Source organism: Oncorhynchus mykiss, chromosome 16, assembly GCF_057628025.1.
Source record: "Oncorhynchus mykiss isolate SJ-2025 chromosome 16, ASM5762802v1, whole genome shotgun sequence".
Taxonomy (NCBI): domain Eukaryota; kingdom Metazoa; phylum Chordata; class Actinopteri; order Salmoniformes; family Salmonidae; genus Oncorhynchus; species Oncorhynchus mykiss.
The window spans coordinates 67,745,001-67,761,288 of NC_143037.1; the positions used below are offsets into that span (position 1 = coordinate 67,745,001).

Consider the following 16,288-nt stretch of genomic DNA (forward strand, 5'->3'; position numbering starts at 1 on the left):
GCCATCAGAACAGTCTCAATTTGTCGAGGCATGAACTTTACAAGGTGTTGAAAGCGTTCCACAGGGATGCTGGCCCATGTTGACTCTACAAGGTGTTGAAAGCGTTCCACAGGGATGCTGGCCCATGTTGACTCTACAAGGTGTTGAAAGCGTTCCACAGGGATGCTGGCCCATGTTGACTCTACAAGGTGTTGAAAGCGTTCCACAGGGATGCTGGCCCATGTTGACTCTACAAGGTGTTGAAAGCGTTCCACAGGGATGCTGGCCCATGTTGACTCTACAAGGTGTTGAAAGCGTTCCACAGGGATGCTGGCCCATGTTGACTCTACAAGGTGTTGAAAGCGTTCCACAGGGATGCTGGCCCATGTTGACTCTACAAGGTGTTGACAGCATTCCACAGGGATGCTGGCCCATGTTGACTCTACAAGGTGTTGAAAGCGTTCCTCAGGGATGCTGGCCCATGTTGACTCTACAAGGTGTTGAAAGCGTTCCACAGGGATGCTGGCCCATGTTGACTCTACAAGGTGTTGAAAGCGTTCCACAGGGATGCTGGCCCATGTTGACTCTACAAGGTGTTGAAAGCGTTCCACAGGGATGCTGGCCCATGTTGACTCTACAAGGTGTTGAAAGCGTTCCACAGGGATGCTGGCCCATGTTGACTCTACAAGGTGTTGAAAGCGTTCCACAGGGATGCTGGCCCATGTTGACTCTACAAGGTGTTGAAAGCGTTCCTCAGGGATGCTGGCCCATGTTGACTCTACAAGGTGTTGAAAGCGTTCCACAGGGATGCTGGCCCATGTTGACTCTACAAGGTGTTGAAAGCGTTCCACAGGGATGCTGGCCCATGTTGACTCTACAAGGTGTTGAAAGCGTTCCTCAGGGATGCTGGCCCATGTTGACTCTACAAGGTGTTGAAAGCGTTCCACAGGGATGCTGGCCCATGTTGACTCTACAAGGTGTTGAAAGCGTTCCACAGGGATGCTGGCCCATGTTGACTCTACAAGGTGTTGAAAGCGTTCCACAGGGATGCTGGCCCATGTTGACTCTACAAGGTGTTGAAAGCGTTCCACAGGGATGCTGGCCCATGTTGACTCTACAAGGTGTTGAAAGCGTTCCTCAGGGATGCTGGCCCATGTTGACTCTACAAGGTGTTGAAAGCGTTCCACAGGGATGCTGGCCCATGTTGACTCTACAAGGTGTTGAAAGCGTTCCTCAGGAATGCTGGCCCATGTTGACTCCAATACTTCACATAGTTGTGTCAAGTTGGCTGGATGTCCTTTGGGTGGTGGACTATTCTTGATACACACGGGAAACTGTTAAACTTGAAAAACCCAGTAGTGTTGCAATTCTTGACACATATTGTTGCACCTGGCACCTACTACTGTACCCCATTCAAAGGCACTTGAATATTTTGTCTTGCCTATTCACCCTCTGAATGGCACACATAAACAATCCATCTTTGGGGCGGCAGCGTAGCCTAGTGGTGAAAGCGTTCGACTACCAACCAAAAAGTTGCAAGATTAAATCCCTGAGCTGACAAGGTACAAATCTGTTGTCCTGCCTCTGAACAAGGTAGTTAACCCACTGTTCCTAGGCCATCATTGAAAATAAGAATTTGTTCTTAACTGACTTACCTAGTTAAATAAAATAATTATCCCTCATTTATATCTACCTTTATCTCTAAATAAATGGCAACATTTTTAGGCCTGTTACTTTGCTACCTTTGGACTAGAAGATTGGAGCGGTTTTGACCGCCCCACCTCTCTTTACCCCTCTCCAGGGTTACTCTGTATGACTACCAAGCGATCTGTAGGATCTTTGCAGAAAGTAGTGACGGTTCCCGTGCACTATTGGACGTGAGTACCCCATGTTTATAAATGTATCCTTCCAGCAAGCTCACACCCTCTCCAATCTCCAATCTGTTCATGTACAGTACGTAGTTAGTGACATTATTTCTCAGTTGTAGATGGTAACTGTTATGTTCCTCTCTTCTCTCTCCAGCCCTACTTTGCCATCTTTGCCACAGTGAAGTGGCTCCTTACAGAACTTGTCATGTAAGCTGTGTGTGTGTGTGTGTGTGTGTGTGTGTGTGTGTGTGTGTGTGTGTGTGTGTGTGTGTGTGTGTGTGTGTGTGTGTGTGTGTGTGTGTGTGTGTGTGTGTGTGTGTGTGTGTGTGTGTGTGTGTGTGTGTGCGTGCGTGCGCGCGTGGATGTTTGTGTGTGTGTGCGTACGCACATCCATTTGCGTGTATGTGCTCCTTCGTTCATGGGCGTCCTCTAGGCCTGTGGTGACGTTAGCTCCGTTCATGAGCTGTAATGACATCCTTATGTCGCCACTTAGCTGGGGCACTCCCACAATGCAGTGGGCTCTCTGTGGTTGTGGAATCGCCCTGCTTCCTGGGTGGTCTGATGTCAGAGCCACAGAGTTCAGTCCCAGGGGTGATTGGGTTGTTGTGGTTGTTGTGGATTATAGGTTGATACGTAGTAGAACTGTGTGTTTGTGATTCCCTGGGAATATGAGGATTGATGATGATTCTATGTATCTTTCTTCTCCTTCTCTTCAGTTTTATGCTGGAGTTTAATCTGTACAGCTGGTGGTACTCTGACCTCACAGCCAAAGGTAAGTGGGTAGTAGGGTCAGGTGTGTTTAGAGGCCAGCTGCTGGTTGGGCGAGCCCGTCACACTCAATTGTGATTGGATGTTGAAGACGCCACTCACATTTTGTTCTATGTTGAAAACCACAGCCGAGAGGTTAAGAGTGCAGGACATGAGCAAGACTATAACTTCTGACCGCAAAAAAAACCTTGCTCACACACAAAACACACATCTCAGTCATGACCTCTCCATGATCCTCTGTCTTTCCACTCGTTCACCTCTCTCTTTTTCAGTCTCTTTCTCTCTTTCTCTGAGTCAGTGTGACCGCTGGAAAAACAGAATGAAAGACTAATGGTCACAAACTCCTTACAGGACATTTAAAGGACAGCCAGAGCAGTCCATGGAGCTACCTCAACTGACCCCGCTGTGTGTGTGTGTGTGTGTCTGTGTGTGTGTGTGTGTGTGTGTGTGTGCATGCGTGCGTGCGTGCGTGTGTGCGTGCGTGCGTGCGTGCGTGCGTGCGTGCGTGTGTGTGTGTGTGCGTGCGTGCATACATCTATTTGTGTGCGTATGCATGCATGCGTGAGCTTTATGATCTGTGAGGATGTGTGTCATATTGGTGGCAGTAGGAAGCAATATCCTTTATGGAACCAGAGAGACAGGCTTCATCCACACACACAGACAGGCCACTGCCAAGGTAGGAACTATGTTCCACTCAATACTTAATGGGCTGTGTAAGCCTGATTCCCTGTCTGGCAGTTAAGTCCCTCAAACTAGCGTCAAATGAAGGCATTAGATGTTGCTACCTAGTGCCAAAACAAATAAGTGAAATATTAGCTGTCAAACAAAGGTTGTCTAGAAGGCTCACCAAGACCTGATAGAAGAAGAGGAGAGAATATGAACAACTGTTTTTAGAATGCAGGCCTACTGTTAGTCAATAGTGTACTAAGGAAATCACAGAGAGAGAGAGAGAGAGAGAGAGAGACAGAGACAGAGAGAGAGAGAGAGAGAGAGAGACAGAGACAGAGACAGAGACAGAGACAGAGAGAGAGAGAGAGAGAGACAGAGACAGAGACAGAGAGACAGAGACAGAGACAGAGACAGAGACAGAGACAGAGACAGAGACAGAGACAGAGAGAGACAGAGACAGAGACAGAGACAGAGACAGAGACAGAGACAGAGACAGAGACAGAGACAGAGACAGAGACAGAGAGAGAGAGAGAGAGAGAGAGAGAGAGCGAGAGAACGGGAGGGCTGCTGAAAATGCTGTAGAAACATGGTTTCTTTGGGTTGGACATGGAACAGAAGACACAATTTCACAGCTTGCTAACCCCAGCTCTTACACTCCCATCACCTCACAAAAGAGACAAAACCATCAGACACACACCAGATAGGCCTGTCCCACATCAGAACCAACTGGCAACGGAATCCATGTGTGTCCATGCACGTCCTCAAATTGAACTAATCCTAAGCGTTCAGACAAACCCATCCCATAAACCTACTGTATGTTAATGCACACTCCTTCCTAATCAGCCTATGACTATGTTTCTTTGTAGAAATGTTTTTAAGCTCATCGTTTTCTTATTGTATAGTAATTTAGTATGTACATTTACTGTAGACAAGGTGGTTTGCTTGTGCAATGAATTAATACAGTGTTCCGTACATCCTTTTTTTAATCAACTGCAGTACTACCACAAATCACTGAGTGGCAGCAGTGATACATGTAATGAATTTAAAACACCACTATCAGATAAACTGGATGTAGTCATTGCATAGTGGTTTCACTATGTCTGTAAAAGGAGTGTGTGATTAACATATTTACAGTAGTTTAGAAAATAATGTTTTATTCTAATCTCCAAATGTCTCTCTGTCTCTGTCTCTGTCTCTGTCTCTGTCTCTGTCTCTCTCTCTCTCTCTCTCTCTCTCTCTCTCTCTCTCTCTCTCTCTCTCTCTAGCCCAGAGGGGTGATCGGACCATGTTGGTGCCATGTGATACAGAGTACCCAGCCTTTGTCTCAGAGAGAACCATAAAGGAGACCACTGGGAACATCGACTGTGAGGGATGCATCAAGTACGTCACAGTTTACACACACACACACACACACACACACACACACACACACACACACACACACACTGCCAATCAAATGCAGTCTATGGTGCAGTCTATGGTCCTTTATTTCCACTAGTACTGCTGTAAACAGTTAAAATGCACAGTTCATTACATATAGCCAGAGCTGTGGACTCGAGTCACATGACTTGGACTCCTGTCTGACTCCAGTCACACATTTGACCACAGATTTGATGACTTGAGACTGGACTTGGAGCTTCAAGACTCGGGACTCGACTTTGACTTGAGACTGATGACTTGAAATGATCTGTCCAGGTTTTGTAATGTCACTCATTTTGTGGCACAGTCTACATGGATTAATCGACATGCAGCCAGAGACAGTAGAGCTGCAGCATCACCCTGCAACATATTGGCTAGTGAAACACAATCGGCACTCTTATTGGACCAGCAAACTGTCAATCAACACAGGTCGGTGAGCAGGCGAAAGATTGCTGATTTGTTGTAGGCTACAGCTATAGGATCTGGTGCAGCGCAAACGTCAAATTGTAGGGGGAGAGGATTGCCATAATAAATAAATATCCTGCTCCAAAAATGTTTAGTGACCAAGAATATGTACTGTTACTGCAAGCTCACCAGCAATGGGGCAACAATTACTAGCATAGGTCTACTGGTCTTTTGGTATGTAACAATTGCTTAATATTGTTAATTGACTTATGAAGCTTGCACCTTAGGCATGGCTCTTCATTTGCAATCTTCAAACTCCCGCCAGTGGAGAGTGATGTTTTTCTCTTGTTGAAATTTTGGCTGTCGCTTTCACATTTAAATCCATAGGCCATGTGTTGTAAATATATATCCCACCTAATACTACAATAATTGCTAGCATTTAATCGTTCCATTACCTTACTGTTTATTGGAACACCTAGACATTTCTGTTTCACGTTTGATAGGCCTACGATACGTTTTCATTTTATAGCCAATCGTTACTTACTCTGAGTGTGCGCGATGTTTATAGTACACGTGAACATTCGCAAAAGACTCATGAGGTGGAAGTTCTGTTTTATTTAATTCAATGTATAGTTTCCTTTGTTCAGAGTTCCGTGTGTCTGTCGTTTTTGTTGTTCGTATTAGGAGCACGCGCGTCTTAGTGCACATAGAAATAGGCTACTGTACGCGGCCTGCGCTCCACGTTTTCGACTCAGGGTGTTGAATAAGAGAAAATGATTGTTACATGTTCGCATGGTGGTGGAATATCAGTAATAAACATTACGTCTGATTAAGACGAATGTACAAATGTAACAATGGATATGGAAATGTCCTTTACATTGTAGAACCAGTTTATTGGTTGTAATTGCCTATTGGGTAATTGTTTGGTGCTTATTGAGCTTATTATGTAGATCTACCTGTTCCTGTTAGACAGAATACATTTGGTTTCTCAGACAGGACAGGTTAAAGCCTGATACAGAGGTTATACCTTTAGGGCTATTGACCGTGTATATTTGTTAAATCGACTTGTATATTGTGTATGATATGGTGCTTTCACCATTGGATCACCAAGAGCTGTAAATAAATCTACGCTTGGACCTTGTGACTTGTGACTTGAATAATAGTGACTTGGTCCCACCTCTGCATAGAGCTGATTATCACAGTTAACAGCCATGGAGGATTCATGGTTTTCCAGTCACACACTTATAGATAAACATAGACCTATACACTGGCATGCCCACGTACATTCACACGTTTATACACACACTCTCTCAAACACAGTTTAAAATGTGACCACAACACAAGCTGAGGGAGAGAGGAGTAGAAAAAAAGAAAAAGGCTTCCTTTAGAAACGGGGAAATTAGTGTGGTCCCCATTAACAATTTGGGCTTCTCTGTCAGGCAATTGTGGGGTGTTCTCTGAATCACTCCGATGGGCCCTTCATTGCTCCCAGCTGTGGAGCTGCCAAGGAAACTTAGAAGTGTCTCTGTCTGTCTGTGTGTGTGTGTGTGTGTGTGTGTGTGTGTGTGTGTGTGTGTGTGTGTGTGTGCGTGCGCATGCGTGCGTGTATGCGTTCTCTTTGGCTCTCAGGTTCAGGAGGGTAACCACAGCCCTGGGTGCCAGGATTAAATGCGGGTTGGGGTGCAGTCAGACACACACACACACACACACACACACACACACACACACACAGACATATGCAGGATATCTGTCACAAGGTATAGCCTTACTAATGTTCAAACAGAAGAGAAGTCACCCAGGCAACGAACCTTAAAGCTAATCACACGCCACACAGATCCAAGTGAGCCTCTGTGATTGGCTGATCCCAGAGGGCCCAGGTATTTTAGCATTTACAGCCAATGGGTGAGTTGTGTCAGGCCTATATTTGAATAAATATGAATAAATCATAAGCGATGGATTGAACTCTGAACCCTAACTGAGAATCCGCGATTAATATAATCTTATTACATTTATCAGCGACAGGATCGGAAACACACCCACATGCACATATACACACACGTGCGCACACCCACAGACACAAACACACGAACACACACATTAAACATCTGATGATGCTTTGAGAAGAGCACATTGTTGTCAGTAGATGAATAGATGAAAGCGGTTTGAGTTGAGCAGGCAGAACTCTCAGTCTAACCCAACTAGTCGGTTTCCTATAAATCCTTTTTAAAGCACAATGAATTTGACAAAGTGAAATGGAGTTTTTATTTTGGTTATATGGAATTTTATAGCTCATATTAGTAATAGGGGATGTTGGTAATAAACATCTGGTTTATGTTAGTGGCTGACTGAGAGATGTTCTCTTATTTTCATTGGGACACGTTTTAGCCTGTAGGAAATATATTCTCACAGCTCCACGGCTCTCCTCCACTGAACAACTCTTCAGTGTTTATTTAGTGAACTTTTAGTTTGTTACTTAAGAGCGGATTTGTGTGTGTGTGTGTGTTGTCTGTGTGTGTTGTCTGTGTGTGTGTGTGTTGTTTGTCTCTGTGTGTGTGTGTGTGTGTGTGTGTGTGTGCGTGCGTGCTTGTGCGCGTGCATGCGTGCTGTTTATCTGTGTGTCTGTGTGTCTGTCTGTCTGTGTGTCTGTCTGTCTGTCTGTCTGTCTGTCTATCTGTCTGTGTGTGTGTCTGTGTGTGTGTGTGTGTGTGTGTGTGTGTGTGTGTGTGTGTGTGTGTGTGTGTGTGTGTGTGTGTGTGTGTGTGTGTGTGTGTGTGTGTGTGTGTGTGTGTGTGTGTGTGTTATATGAAGCAACTATCAGACATCTGCGCTCAGGTTATGAAAGAGGAAACAAAGTGGCTGTAGTTGATGTTTTAGGCTCCAGAAGTGAATAGTTTTATTGCAGCGATACCACACATCTATTAGCCACAATACACAGGACCATCTATTGTCATCTTCAACTAACTCTGTCCTCTTTGAGAGACGTGTCCTTACGAAGCACATTCTGGTGTAGTCCGTTTAAAACACAAGACTTGAAGATTATCCCTGGTGGCTGTTCCAACTGTACATTGTAAGTCAACATTAATGTGTATGTTATCAAGTGCACTAAAGTATACATCGTCCATAGTAGACAGGGTTCGTATTTTATACATTTTTGCATTTAAATTTGAGTTGTTATCCAGAGTGACTTACAATTAGTGCATTCATTTTAGGATAGCTAGATGAGACAATCACATTTCACAGTCGTAGCCAGTGGGGTAAAAATACTCTAAAGTACCACTTAAGGAGTTTTTGGGGGTATCTATACTTTATTTTACTATTTACATTTTTGACAACTTTTATTTTACTTCACTACATTCCTAAAGGAAATAATGTACTTTTAACTACATACATTGTCCTTGACACTGAAAAGTACTCGTTACATTTTGAATGCTTAGCAGGACAGGAAAATAGTCAAATTCACACACTTAACAGAACATCCCTGGTCATCCCTACTGCCTCTGATCTGACGGACTCACTAAACAGAGAACATCCCTGGTCATCCCTACTGCCTCTGATCTGGTGGACTCACTAAACAGAGAACATCCCTGGTCATCCCTACTGCCTCTGATCTGGCAGACTCACTAAACAGAGAACATCCCTGGTCATCCCTACTGCCTCTGATCTGGTGGACTCACTAAACAGAGAACATCCCTGGTCATCCCTACTGCCTCTGATCTGGCAGACTCACTAAACAGAGAACATCCCTGGTCATCCATACTGCCTCTGATCTGGAGGACTCACTAAACAGAGAACATCCCTGGTCATCCCGACTGCCTCTGATCTGGCAGACTCACTAAACAGAGAACATCCCTGGTCATCCCTACTGCCTCTGATCTGGTGGACTCACTAAACAGAGAACATCCCTGGTCATCCATACTGCCTCTGATCTGGAGGACTCACTAAACAGAGAACATCCCTGGTCATCCATACTGCCTCTGATCTGGAGGACTCACTAAACAGAGAACATCCCTGGTCATCCCTACTGCCTCTGATCTGGTGGACTCACTAAACAGAGAACATCCCTGGTCATCCCTACTGCCTCTGATCTGGCAGACTCACTAAACAGAGAACATCCCTGGTCATCCCTACTGCCTCTGATCTGGAGGACTCACTAAACAGAGAACATCCCTGGTCATCCATACTGCCTCTGATCTGGAGGACTCACTAAACAGAGAACATCCCTGGTCATCCCTACTGCCTCTGATCTGGAGGACTCACTAAACAGAGAACATCCCTGGTCATCCCTACTGCCTCTGATCTGGAGGACTCACTAAACACACATGCTTCGTTTGTAAATTATGTCTGACTGTTGGAATGTTCCCCTGGCTTTCCGTAAATTTAAAAACAAGAAAATTGTGCCGTCTGGTTTGCTTAATATAAGGAATTTGCAATGATTTATACTTTTACTTTTGATACTTAAATATATTTTAAACCAAATACTTTTAGACTTTTACTCAAGTAAAATTTTACTGGGGGACTTTTACTTTTACTTGAGTCATTTTCTATTAAGGTATCTTTACTTTTACTACTAGTATGATAGTTGGGTACTTTTCCCACCTCTGGTCGTAGCAAGTACATTTTCCTTCGATAAAGTGGTCACTGCTAATAGGGTTTACAGTATCACGCGGGTGGTACATATAATTCATACATGACCAAGAGTGGTATTTGATAGGGAAGTCATGGTATTCTTTATACTGCGTGGTTAAGGGGTTAGAGCCATGAGAAAGGGCTACTTATTGCTTCTATGACACTTTTCTCCTCTGACTCCAACGCTGTGTGTTTGTGTGTGTTTGTGTGTGTCAGAAACACACAGTTCTGTGTGTTTGTGTGTGTCAGAAATACATCGTTATGTGTGTTTGTGTGTGTCTGAAACTCACCGTTCTGTGTGTGAGTGTGTGTCAGAAACACACCGTTCTGTGTGTTTGTGTGTGTCAGAAACACACAGTTCTGTGTGTTTGTGTGTGTCAGAAATACATCGTTCTGTCTGTTTGTGTGTGTCTGAAACTCACCGTTCTGTGTGTGAGTGTGTGTCAGAAACACACCGTTCTGTGTGTGAGTGTGTGTCAGAAGCACACCGTTCTGTGTGTGAGTGTGTGTCAGAAACTCACCGTTCTGTGTGTTTGTGTGTGTCAGAAGCACACCGTTCTGTGTGTGAGTGTGTGTCAGAAGCACACCGTTCTGTGTGTGAGTGTGTGTCAGAAGCACACCGTTCTGTGTGTGAGTGTGTGTCAGAAGCACACCGTTCTGTGTGTTTGTGTGTGTCAGAAGCACACCGTTCTGTGTGTGGGTGTGTGTCAGAAGCACACCGTTCTGTGTGTGAGTGTGTGTCAGAAGCACACCGTTCTGTGTGTGAGTGTGTGTCAGAAGCACACCGTTCTGTGTGTGCAGAGGTGGGAAAAGTACCCAATTATCATACTTGAGTAACAGTAAAGATACCTTAATAGAAAATGACTCAAGTAAAAGTGAAAGTCACCCAGTAAAATAATAATTGTGTAAAAGTCTAAAACTCTGTTTTAAATGTACTTAAGTACAGAGGTGGAAAAAGTACTCAATTGTCATACTTGAGTAAAAGTACAAATTCCTTTTATTTAGCAAACCAGATGGCACAATTTCCTTTTTTATGACTGTTTTTGACAGCCAGGGGAACACTCCAACACTCAGACATCATTTACAGATAGCCAGGGGAACACTCCAACACTCAGACATCATTTACAGACAGCCAAGGGAACACTCCAACACTCAGACATCATTTACAGACAGCCAGGGGAACACTCCAACACTCAGACATCATTTACAGACAGCCAGGGGAACACTCCAACACTCAGACATCATTTACAGATAGCCAGGGGAACACTCCAACACTCAGACATCATTTACAGACAGCCAAGGGAACACTCCAACACTCAGACATCATTTACAGACAGCCAGGGGAACACTCCAACACTCAGACATCATTTACAGACAGCCAGGGGAACACTCCAACACTCAGACATCATTTACAGACAGCCAAGGGAACACTCCAACACTCAGACAAAGGAAGCATTTGTGTTTAGTGAATCCACCAGATCATAAGCTGTAGGGATGACCAGGGATGTTCTCTTGAAAAGAGTGTGAATTGAACCTTTTTCCTGTCCTGCTCAGCATTCAAATTGTAACTAGGACTTTTGGGTGTCAGGGGAAACGTATGGAGTAAAAGCACACCATTTTCTTTAGGAATGTAGTGAAGTAAAAGTAGTCAAAAATATAAATAGTAAAGTAAAGTACAGATACCCAAAAAAACGACTTAACTAATACTTTAAAGTATTTTTACTTAAGTATTTTACACCACTGAGTGTGTGTACACACATACAGTGGGGCCTGAAATGATTGACACCCTTGAAAAAGATGAGCAAAATGTATAAAATAAATAATTGAAATGCTGAGCTATATTGTATGCTCCAAAAAATTTGAGATTTTGTAACCTGTTAAACTCTGAGCGGTTGTTTTGGACCTGGTACCTGGTCCGCGGAGCTTAAGCTGGACCCACTCAGTCAATTTCAGTCAGAAAATAGAAAGGGACATATCATTCCAAAGCTACAGCACTTGTCTTTTTACTGCTGGCGATGTCATTGTTACAGGATAACTTAAAAGCCCCGGTCGCCACGGTCATTTTATGACATAAGGCTTGAAAATCCTTTCAGCTATTTTCGCACAGATCAAACGCATCTGGTTTCAAGTGGCCAAGTCACGCCATGTGATCTTCTGCTGCGATCTAGTGGACAAACTGGAAATCATACATGAGATCAGATTACATCAGTGAAAGGTTACGACTTCAGCTATCTCCTCATATGAGATCAGATTACATCAGTGAAAGGTTACGACTTCAGCTATCTCCTCATATGAGATCAGATTACATCAGTGAAAGGTTACGACTTCAGCTATCTCCTCATATGAGATCAGATTACATCAGTGAAAGGTTACGACTTCAGCTATCTCCTCATATGTACATTCCTTTAAGACAAAACGCGAAGACATGGCACTTTGCACAAGCCCTGTACTTTTAAAATGTCTGTGTTCCTATGGGAATTTATGCATGTTTTAGTGTGACTACAAATTTCAGTTAATTATTATAGCTCTCGTCTTTGGCCAATCAGTGTCATTTTGTAAATGCCGGATCTCCATGACAACACGCATCATTCCCCCATGTTTAGTCATAATCGGCCCAGTGCTGTCTGAGATATTGCGTGAGACTAATGAACATGTAAACATACATACGGATGGAGACCGATCCACAGCCCCCTTCCCGATTTCATCGCGGGGGACAATAATGACATTCAAATTATTTTAGAGCTTTTTAATGGAAGTTAAAAAACATTCAGTTTTGCCAAAACACTGAAAATATTCCATTGTCTGTTTAAGGTCCACATTGGGTAGACATCAATAGAGAAATAGGAAATAACTATGAAATAATAAAATATTTCAGTTGTGTATATGACTTAGTGTATATTTGATGAATTATTATTTTCACTCCTTAAAGTCATCATCTTATCGCTGATCAGGCAGAAGCAGCAAGCCAGCCAGACAACGTTCTCTCTGTGCTCCAAATACTGTACTGTCTGTAGTCATCCTAGTTAGCTAGGCAAGCCTGCCTAAGTATGCTGCAGAGCTGTCTGACAAAATAATGTACTAGTTCTTCAAAGTAGATAAGGCATACTTTCACGAACTGTCTCTATCCTTCTCTCTCCTTGTGTTTGTACATTCCTCTCTCATGCGGTCTGTGTGTATCTAACATAAAGTAGCAGCCGTAAAAGTTTATCCATCTCAGTCTGAGCCGGAAAGAATAGGCGCAATGGATTATTGTAGTCATTGTAGCTAAACTAGTTTTGAATATTTGCTGACTGAAAACTCCCTTCAGCCCAGCGTCCCACATAGTTCTTGACTTGATTTCTGTCATTAATTATTTGATTTCTGTCTAGAGAAACAGAGCGTTTGGCTCACAAAAAAATAGAATTAAATGGAATTCAAATGATTGTACCAACATTGGTCAACAACTAAAAAACAACATATTAGTTAATCGCTCAGCGCCAGCATGTTTAGAGCACCGCCATTAGGTAAAAGTCCTAACCTTTTTTTATTATTTCTATTTGTTTTAGGATCATTGGTGACATATTTTATTTCAAATCTAGACTATCAAATGTCTTTTTCCCAAACATGGAGACAATTTGGGAACCAACCCTCCCCGCAAAATAAAGAAAATATATATACACAGTACCTTCAGAAAGTATTCACACCCCTTTGACTTTTTCCACATTTTGTTGTGTTACAGCCTGAATTCAACATGTATTAATTATTATTATTTTTCTCATCCATCCACACACAAAACCCTATCATGACAAATTGAAAACATGGTTTTAGAAATGTTTGTACATTTATTGAAAATTAAATATATAAATATCTCATTTACATAATTATGAGCCAATACATGTTAGAATCATCTTAGGCTCACAGCTGCAATCTCTGCCGATCTGGTTAAGTCTCTAAAAGCTTTGCACACTTGGATTGTACAATTTTACAATATTTTTATTTCTTTAATACTTCAAGCTCTCTCAAGTTGGTTGTTGATCATTGCTAGACAGCCATTTTCAAGTCTTGCGATAGGTTTACAAGCTGATTTAAGTCAAAACTCCAACTAGGCCACTCAGGAACATACAATGGTAAACAACTTCAGTGTATAATTGGCCTTGTGTTTTAGGTTGTTTTAGGTTATGGTCCTGCTGAAAAGTGAATTTGTATCCTAGTGTCTGTTGAGAAGCAGACTGAATGAACTTTTCCTCTATCCTCTGTCTTTCCAGCATTGCTCTATTCCATTTATTTTTATCCTGAAAAACTTCCTAGTTCTTGCGGATAACGTGATGCAGCCACCATGCTTGAAAATATGAAGAGTGGTGCTCAGGGATGTGTTGTATTGGATTTGCCCCAATCATAACACTCTAGTTGTAGTTCATTTCTTTGCCACATGTTTTCCAGTATTACTTTAGTGCCTTCTTGCAAACAGGATGCATGTTTTGGAATATTTTTATTCTATACAGACTTCCTTCTTTTCACTCTGTAATTTAAGTTAATATTGTGGAGTAACTACAATGTTGTTGATCCATCCTCAGTTTTCTCCTATCACAGCCATTAAACTCTGTAACTGTTTTAAAGTCATCAATTGTCTCATGGTGAAATCCCTGAGTGGCTTCCTTCCTCTCCAGCAACTGAGTTACGAATGATACCTTTATCTTCATAGTGACTGGTTGTATTGATACACCATGCAAAGTGTAATTATTAACTTCACCATTCTCAAAGGGATGTTCAATGTCTGCTTTTATTATTTTTACCCATCTACCAATAGGAATTGGGGAATTGGAAAACCTCCCTGGTCTTTGTTGTTGAATCTGTGTTTGAAATTCACTGCTCGACTGAGGGATCTTACAGATAATTGAATGTGTGGTGAGGCAGTCATTCAAAAAGAGATGAGGTAGTCATTCTAAAATCATGTTAAACACTATGCACACAGAGAAAATCCATGAAATGTATTATGTGAGTTGTTAAGCAAATTTGAATACTTATTGTCTCAATACATTTCAGCTGTTAAATTATTTTTTAAATTTTTTTCTAAAAACATAATTCCACTTGGACATTATGGGGTGTTGTGTAGGACAGTGACTCAACATCTACATTTAATCCATTTTAAATTCAGGCTGGAACACAACATCTACATTTAATCCATGTTAAATTCAGGCTGGAACACAACATCTACATTTAATCCATTTTAAATTCAGGCTGGAACACAACATCTACATTTAATCCATGTGTAACGGTTTTCTTTATGAGAAGGAGAGTCGGACCAAAATGCAGCGTGTAGATTGCGATCCATGTTTTAATGGACAAACGTAAAACACGAATCAATGCAAACACTACAAAATAAAGAACGTGATGAACGTAACGAAAACCTAAAACAGCCTATCTGGTGAAAAACACATAGACAGGAACAATCACCCACAAACACACAGTGAACCCCAGGCTACCTAAATATGGTTCCCAATCAGAGACAATGATGAACACCTGCCTCTGACTGAGAACCATATCAGGCTGAACATAGAAATAGACAAACAAGACATGAAACATAGAATGCCCACTCAGATCACACCCTGACCAATCAAAACATAGAAAATACAAAGTAAACTATGGTCAGGGCGTGACAGTACCCCCCCCCCAAGGTGCGGACTCCGGCCGCAAAACCTGAACCTATAGGGGAGGGTCTGGGTGGGCATCTGTCCGCGGTGGCGGCTCTGGCGCTGGACGTGGACCCCACTCCATGACAGTTTTAATCCCCCTCCTAAACGTCCCTAAATAGGTTACCCACCACAATGATAACATGGGACAGAGGGACAGCTCGGGACAGAGGTAACTCGGGACAGATGGGTAGCTCAGCCCTGAGAGGAAGCTCAGCACTGAGAAGAAGCTCAGCACTGAGAAGAAGCTCAGGCAGGTGGTTAGATCCGGCAGATCCTGGCTGGCTGGCGGGTCTGGAAGATCCTGGCTGACTGGTGGATCTGGGAGAATCTGGACGACTGGCAGATCTGGGAGAATCTGGACGACTGGCAGATCTGAGAGAGTCTGGACGACTGGCAGATCTGGAAGAGTCTGGTCGACTGGCAGATCTGGAAGAGTCTGGTCGACTGGCAGATCAGGAAGAGTCTGGTCGACTGGCAGATCAGGAAGAGTCTGGTCGACTGGCAGATCTGGAAGAGTCTGGTCGACTGGCAGATCTGGAAGAGTCTGGACGACTGGCAGATCTGGAAGAGTCTGGACGACTGGCAGATCTGGAAGAGTCTGGACGACTGGCAGATCTGGAAGAGTCTGGACGACTGGCAGATCTGGAAGAGTCTGGACGACTGGCAGATCTGGAAGAGTCTGGACGACTGGCAGATCTGGAAGAGTCTGGACGACGGGCAGATCTGGAAGAGTCTGGTCGACTGGCAGATCTGGAAGAGTCTGGTCGACTGGCAGATCTGGAAGAGTCTGGACGACTGGCAGATCTGGAAGAGTCTGGACGACTGGCAGATCTGGAAGAGACTGGTCACAGACTGGCTGCTCTGGCTGCTCCATGCTGACTG

At 43.3% G+C, this 16,288-nt stretch overlaps 1 protein-coding gene across 1 annotated transcript in view; it reads left to right on the top strand.

Annotated features, from left to right (window-relative positions):
- Positions 1-16,288, top strand: part of cacna2d3a (calcium voltage-gated channel auxiliary subunit alpha2delta 3a) — a 324,461-nt gene that overhangs the window by 296,935 nt on the left and 11,238 nt on the right. Inside the window, exons 31-34 of the mRNA XM_036947559.2 lie at positions 1,781-1,856; positions 2,002-2,054; positions 2,564-2,619; positions 4,550-4,664. Of these exons, the coding sequence (XP_036803454.1) occupies positions 1,781-1,856; positions 2,002-2,054; positions 2,564-2,619; positions 4,550-4,664 (300 nt within the window). The remainder of the gene's footprint in view (positions 1-1,780; positions 1,857-2,001; positions 2,055-2,563; positions 2,620-4,549; positions 4,665-16,288) is intronic.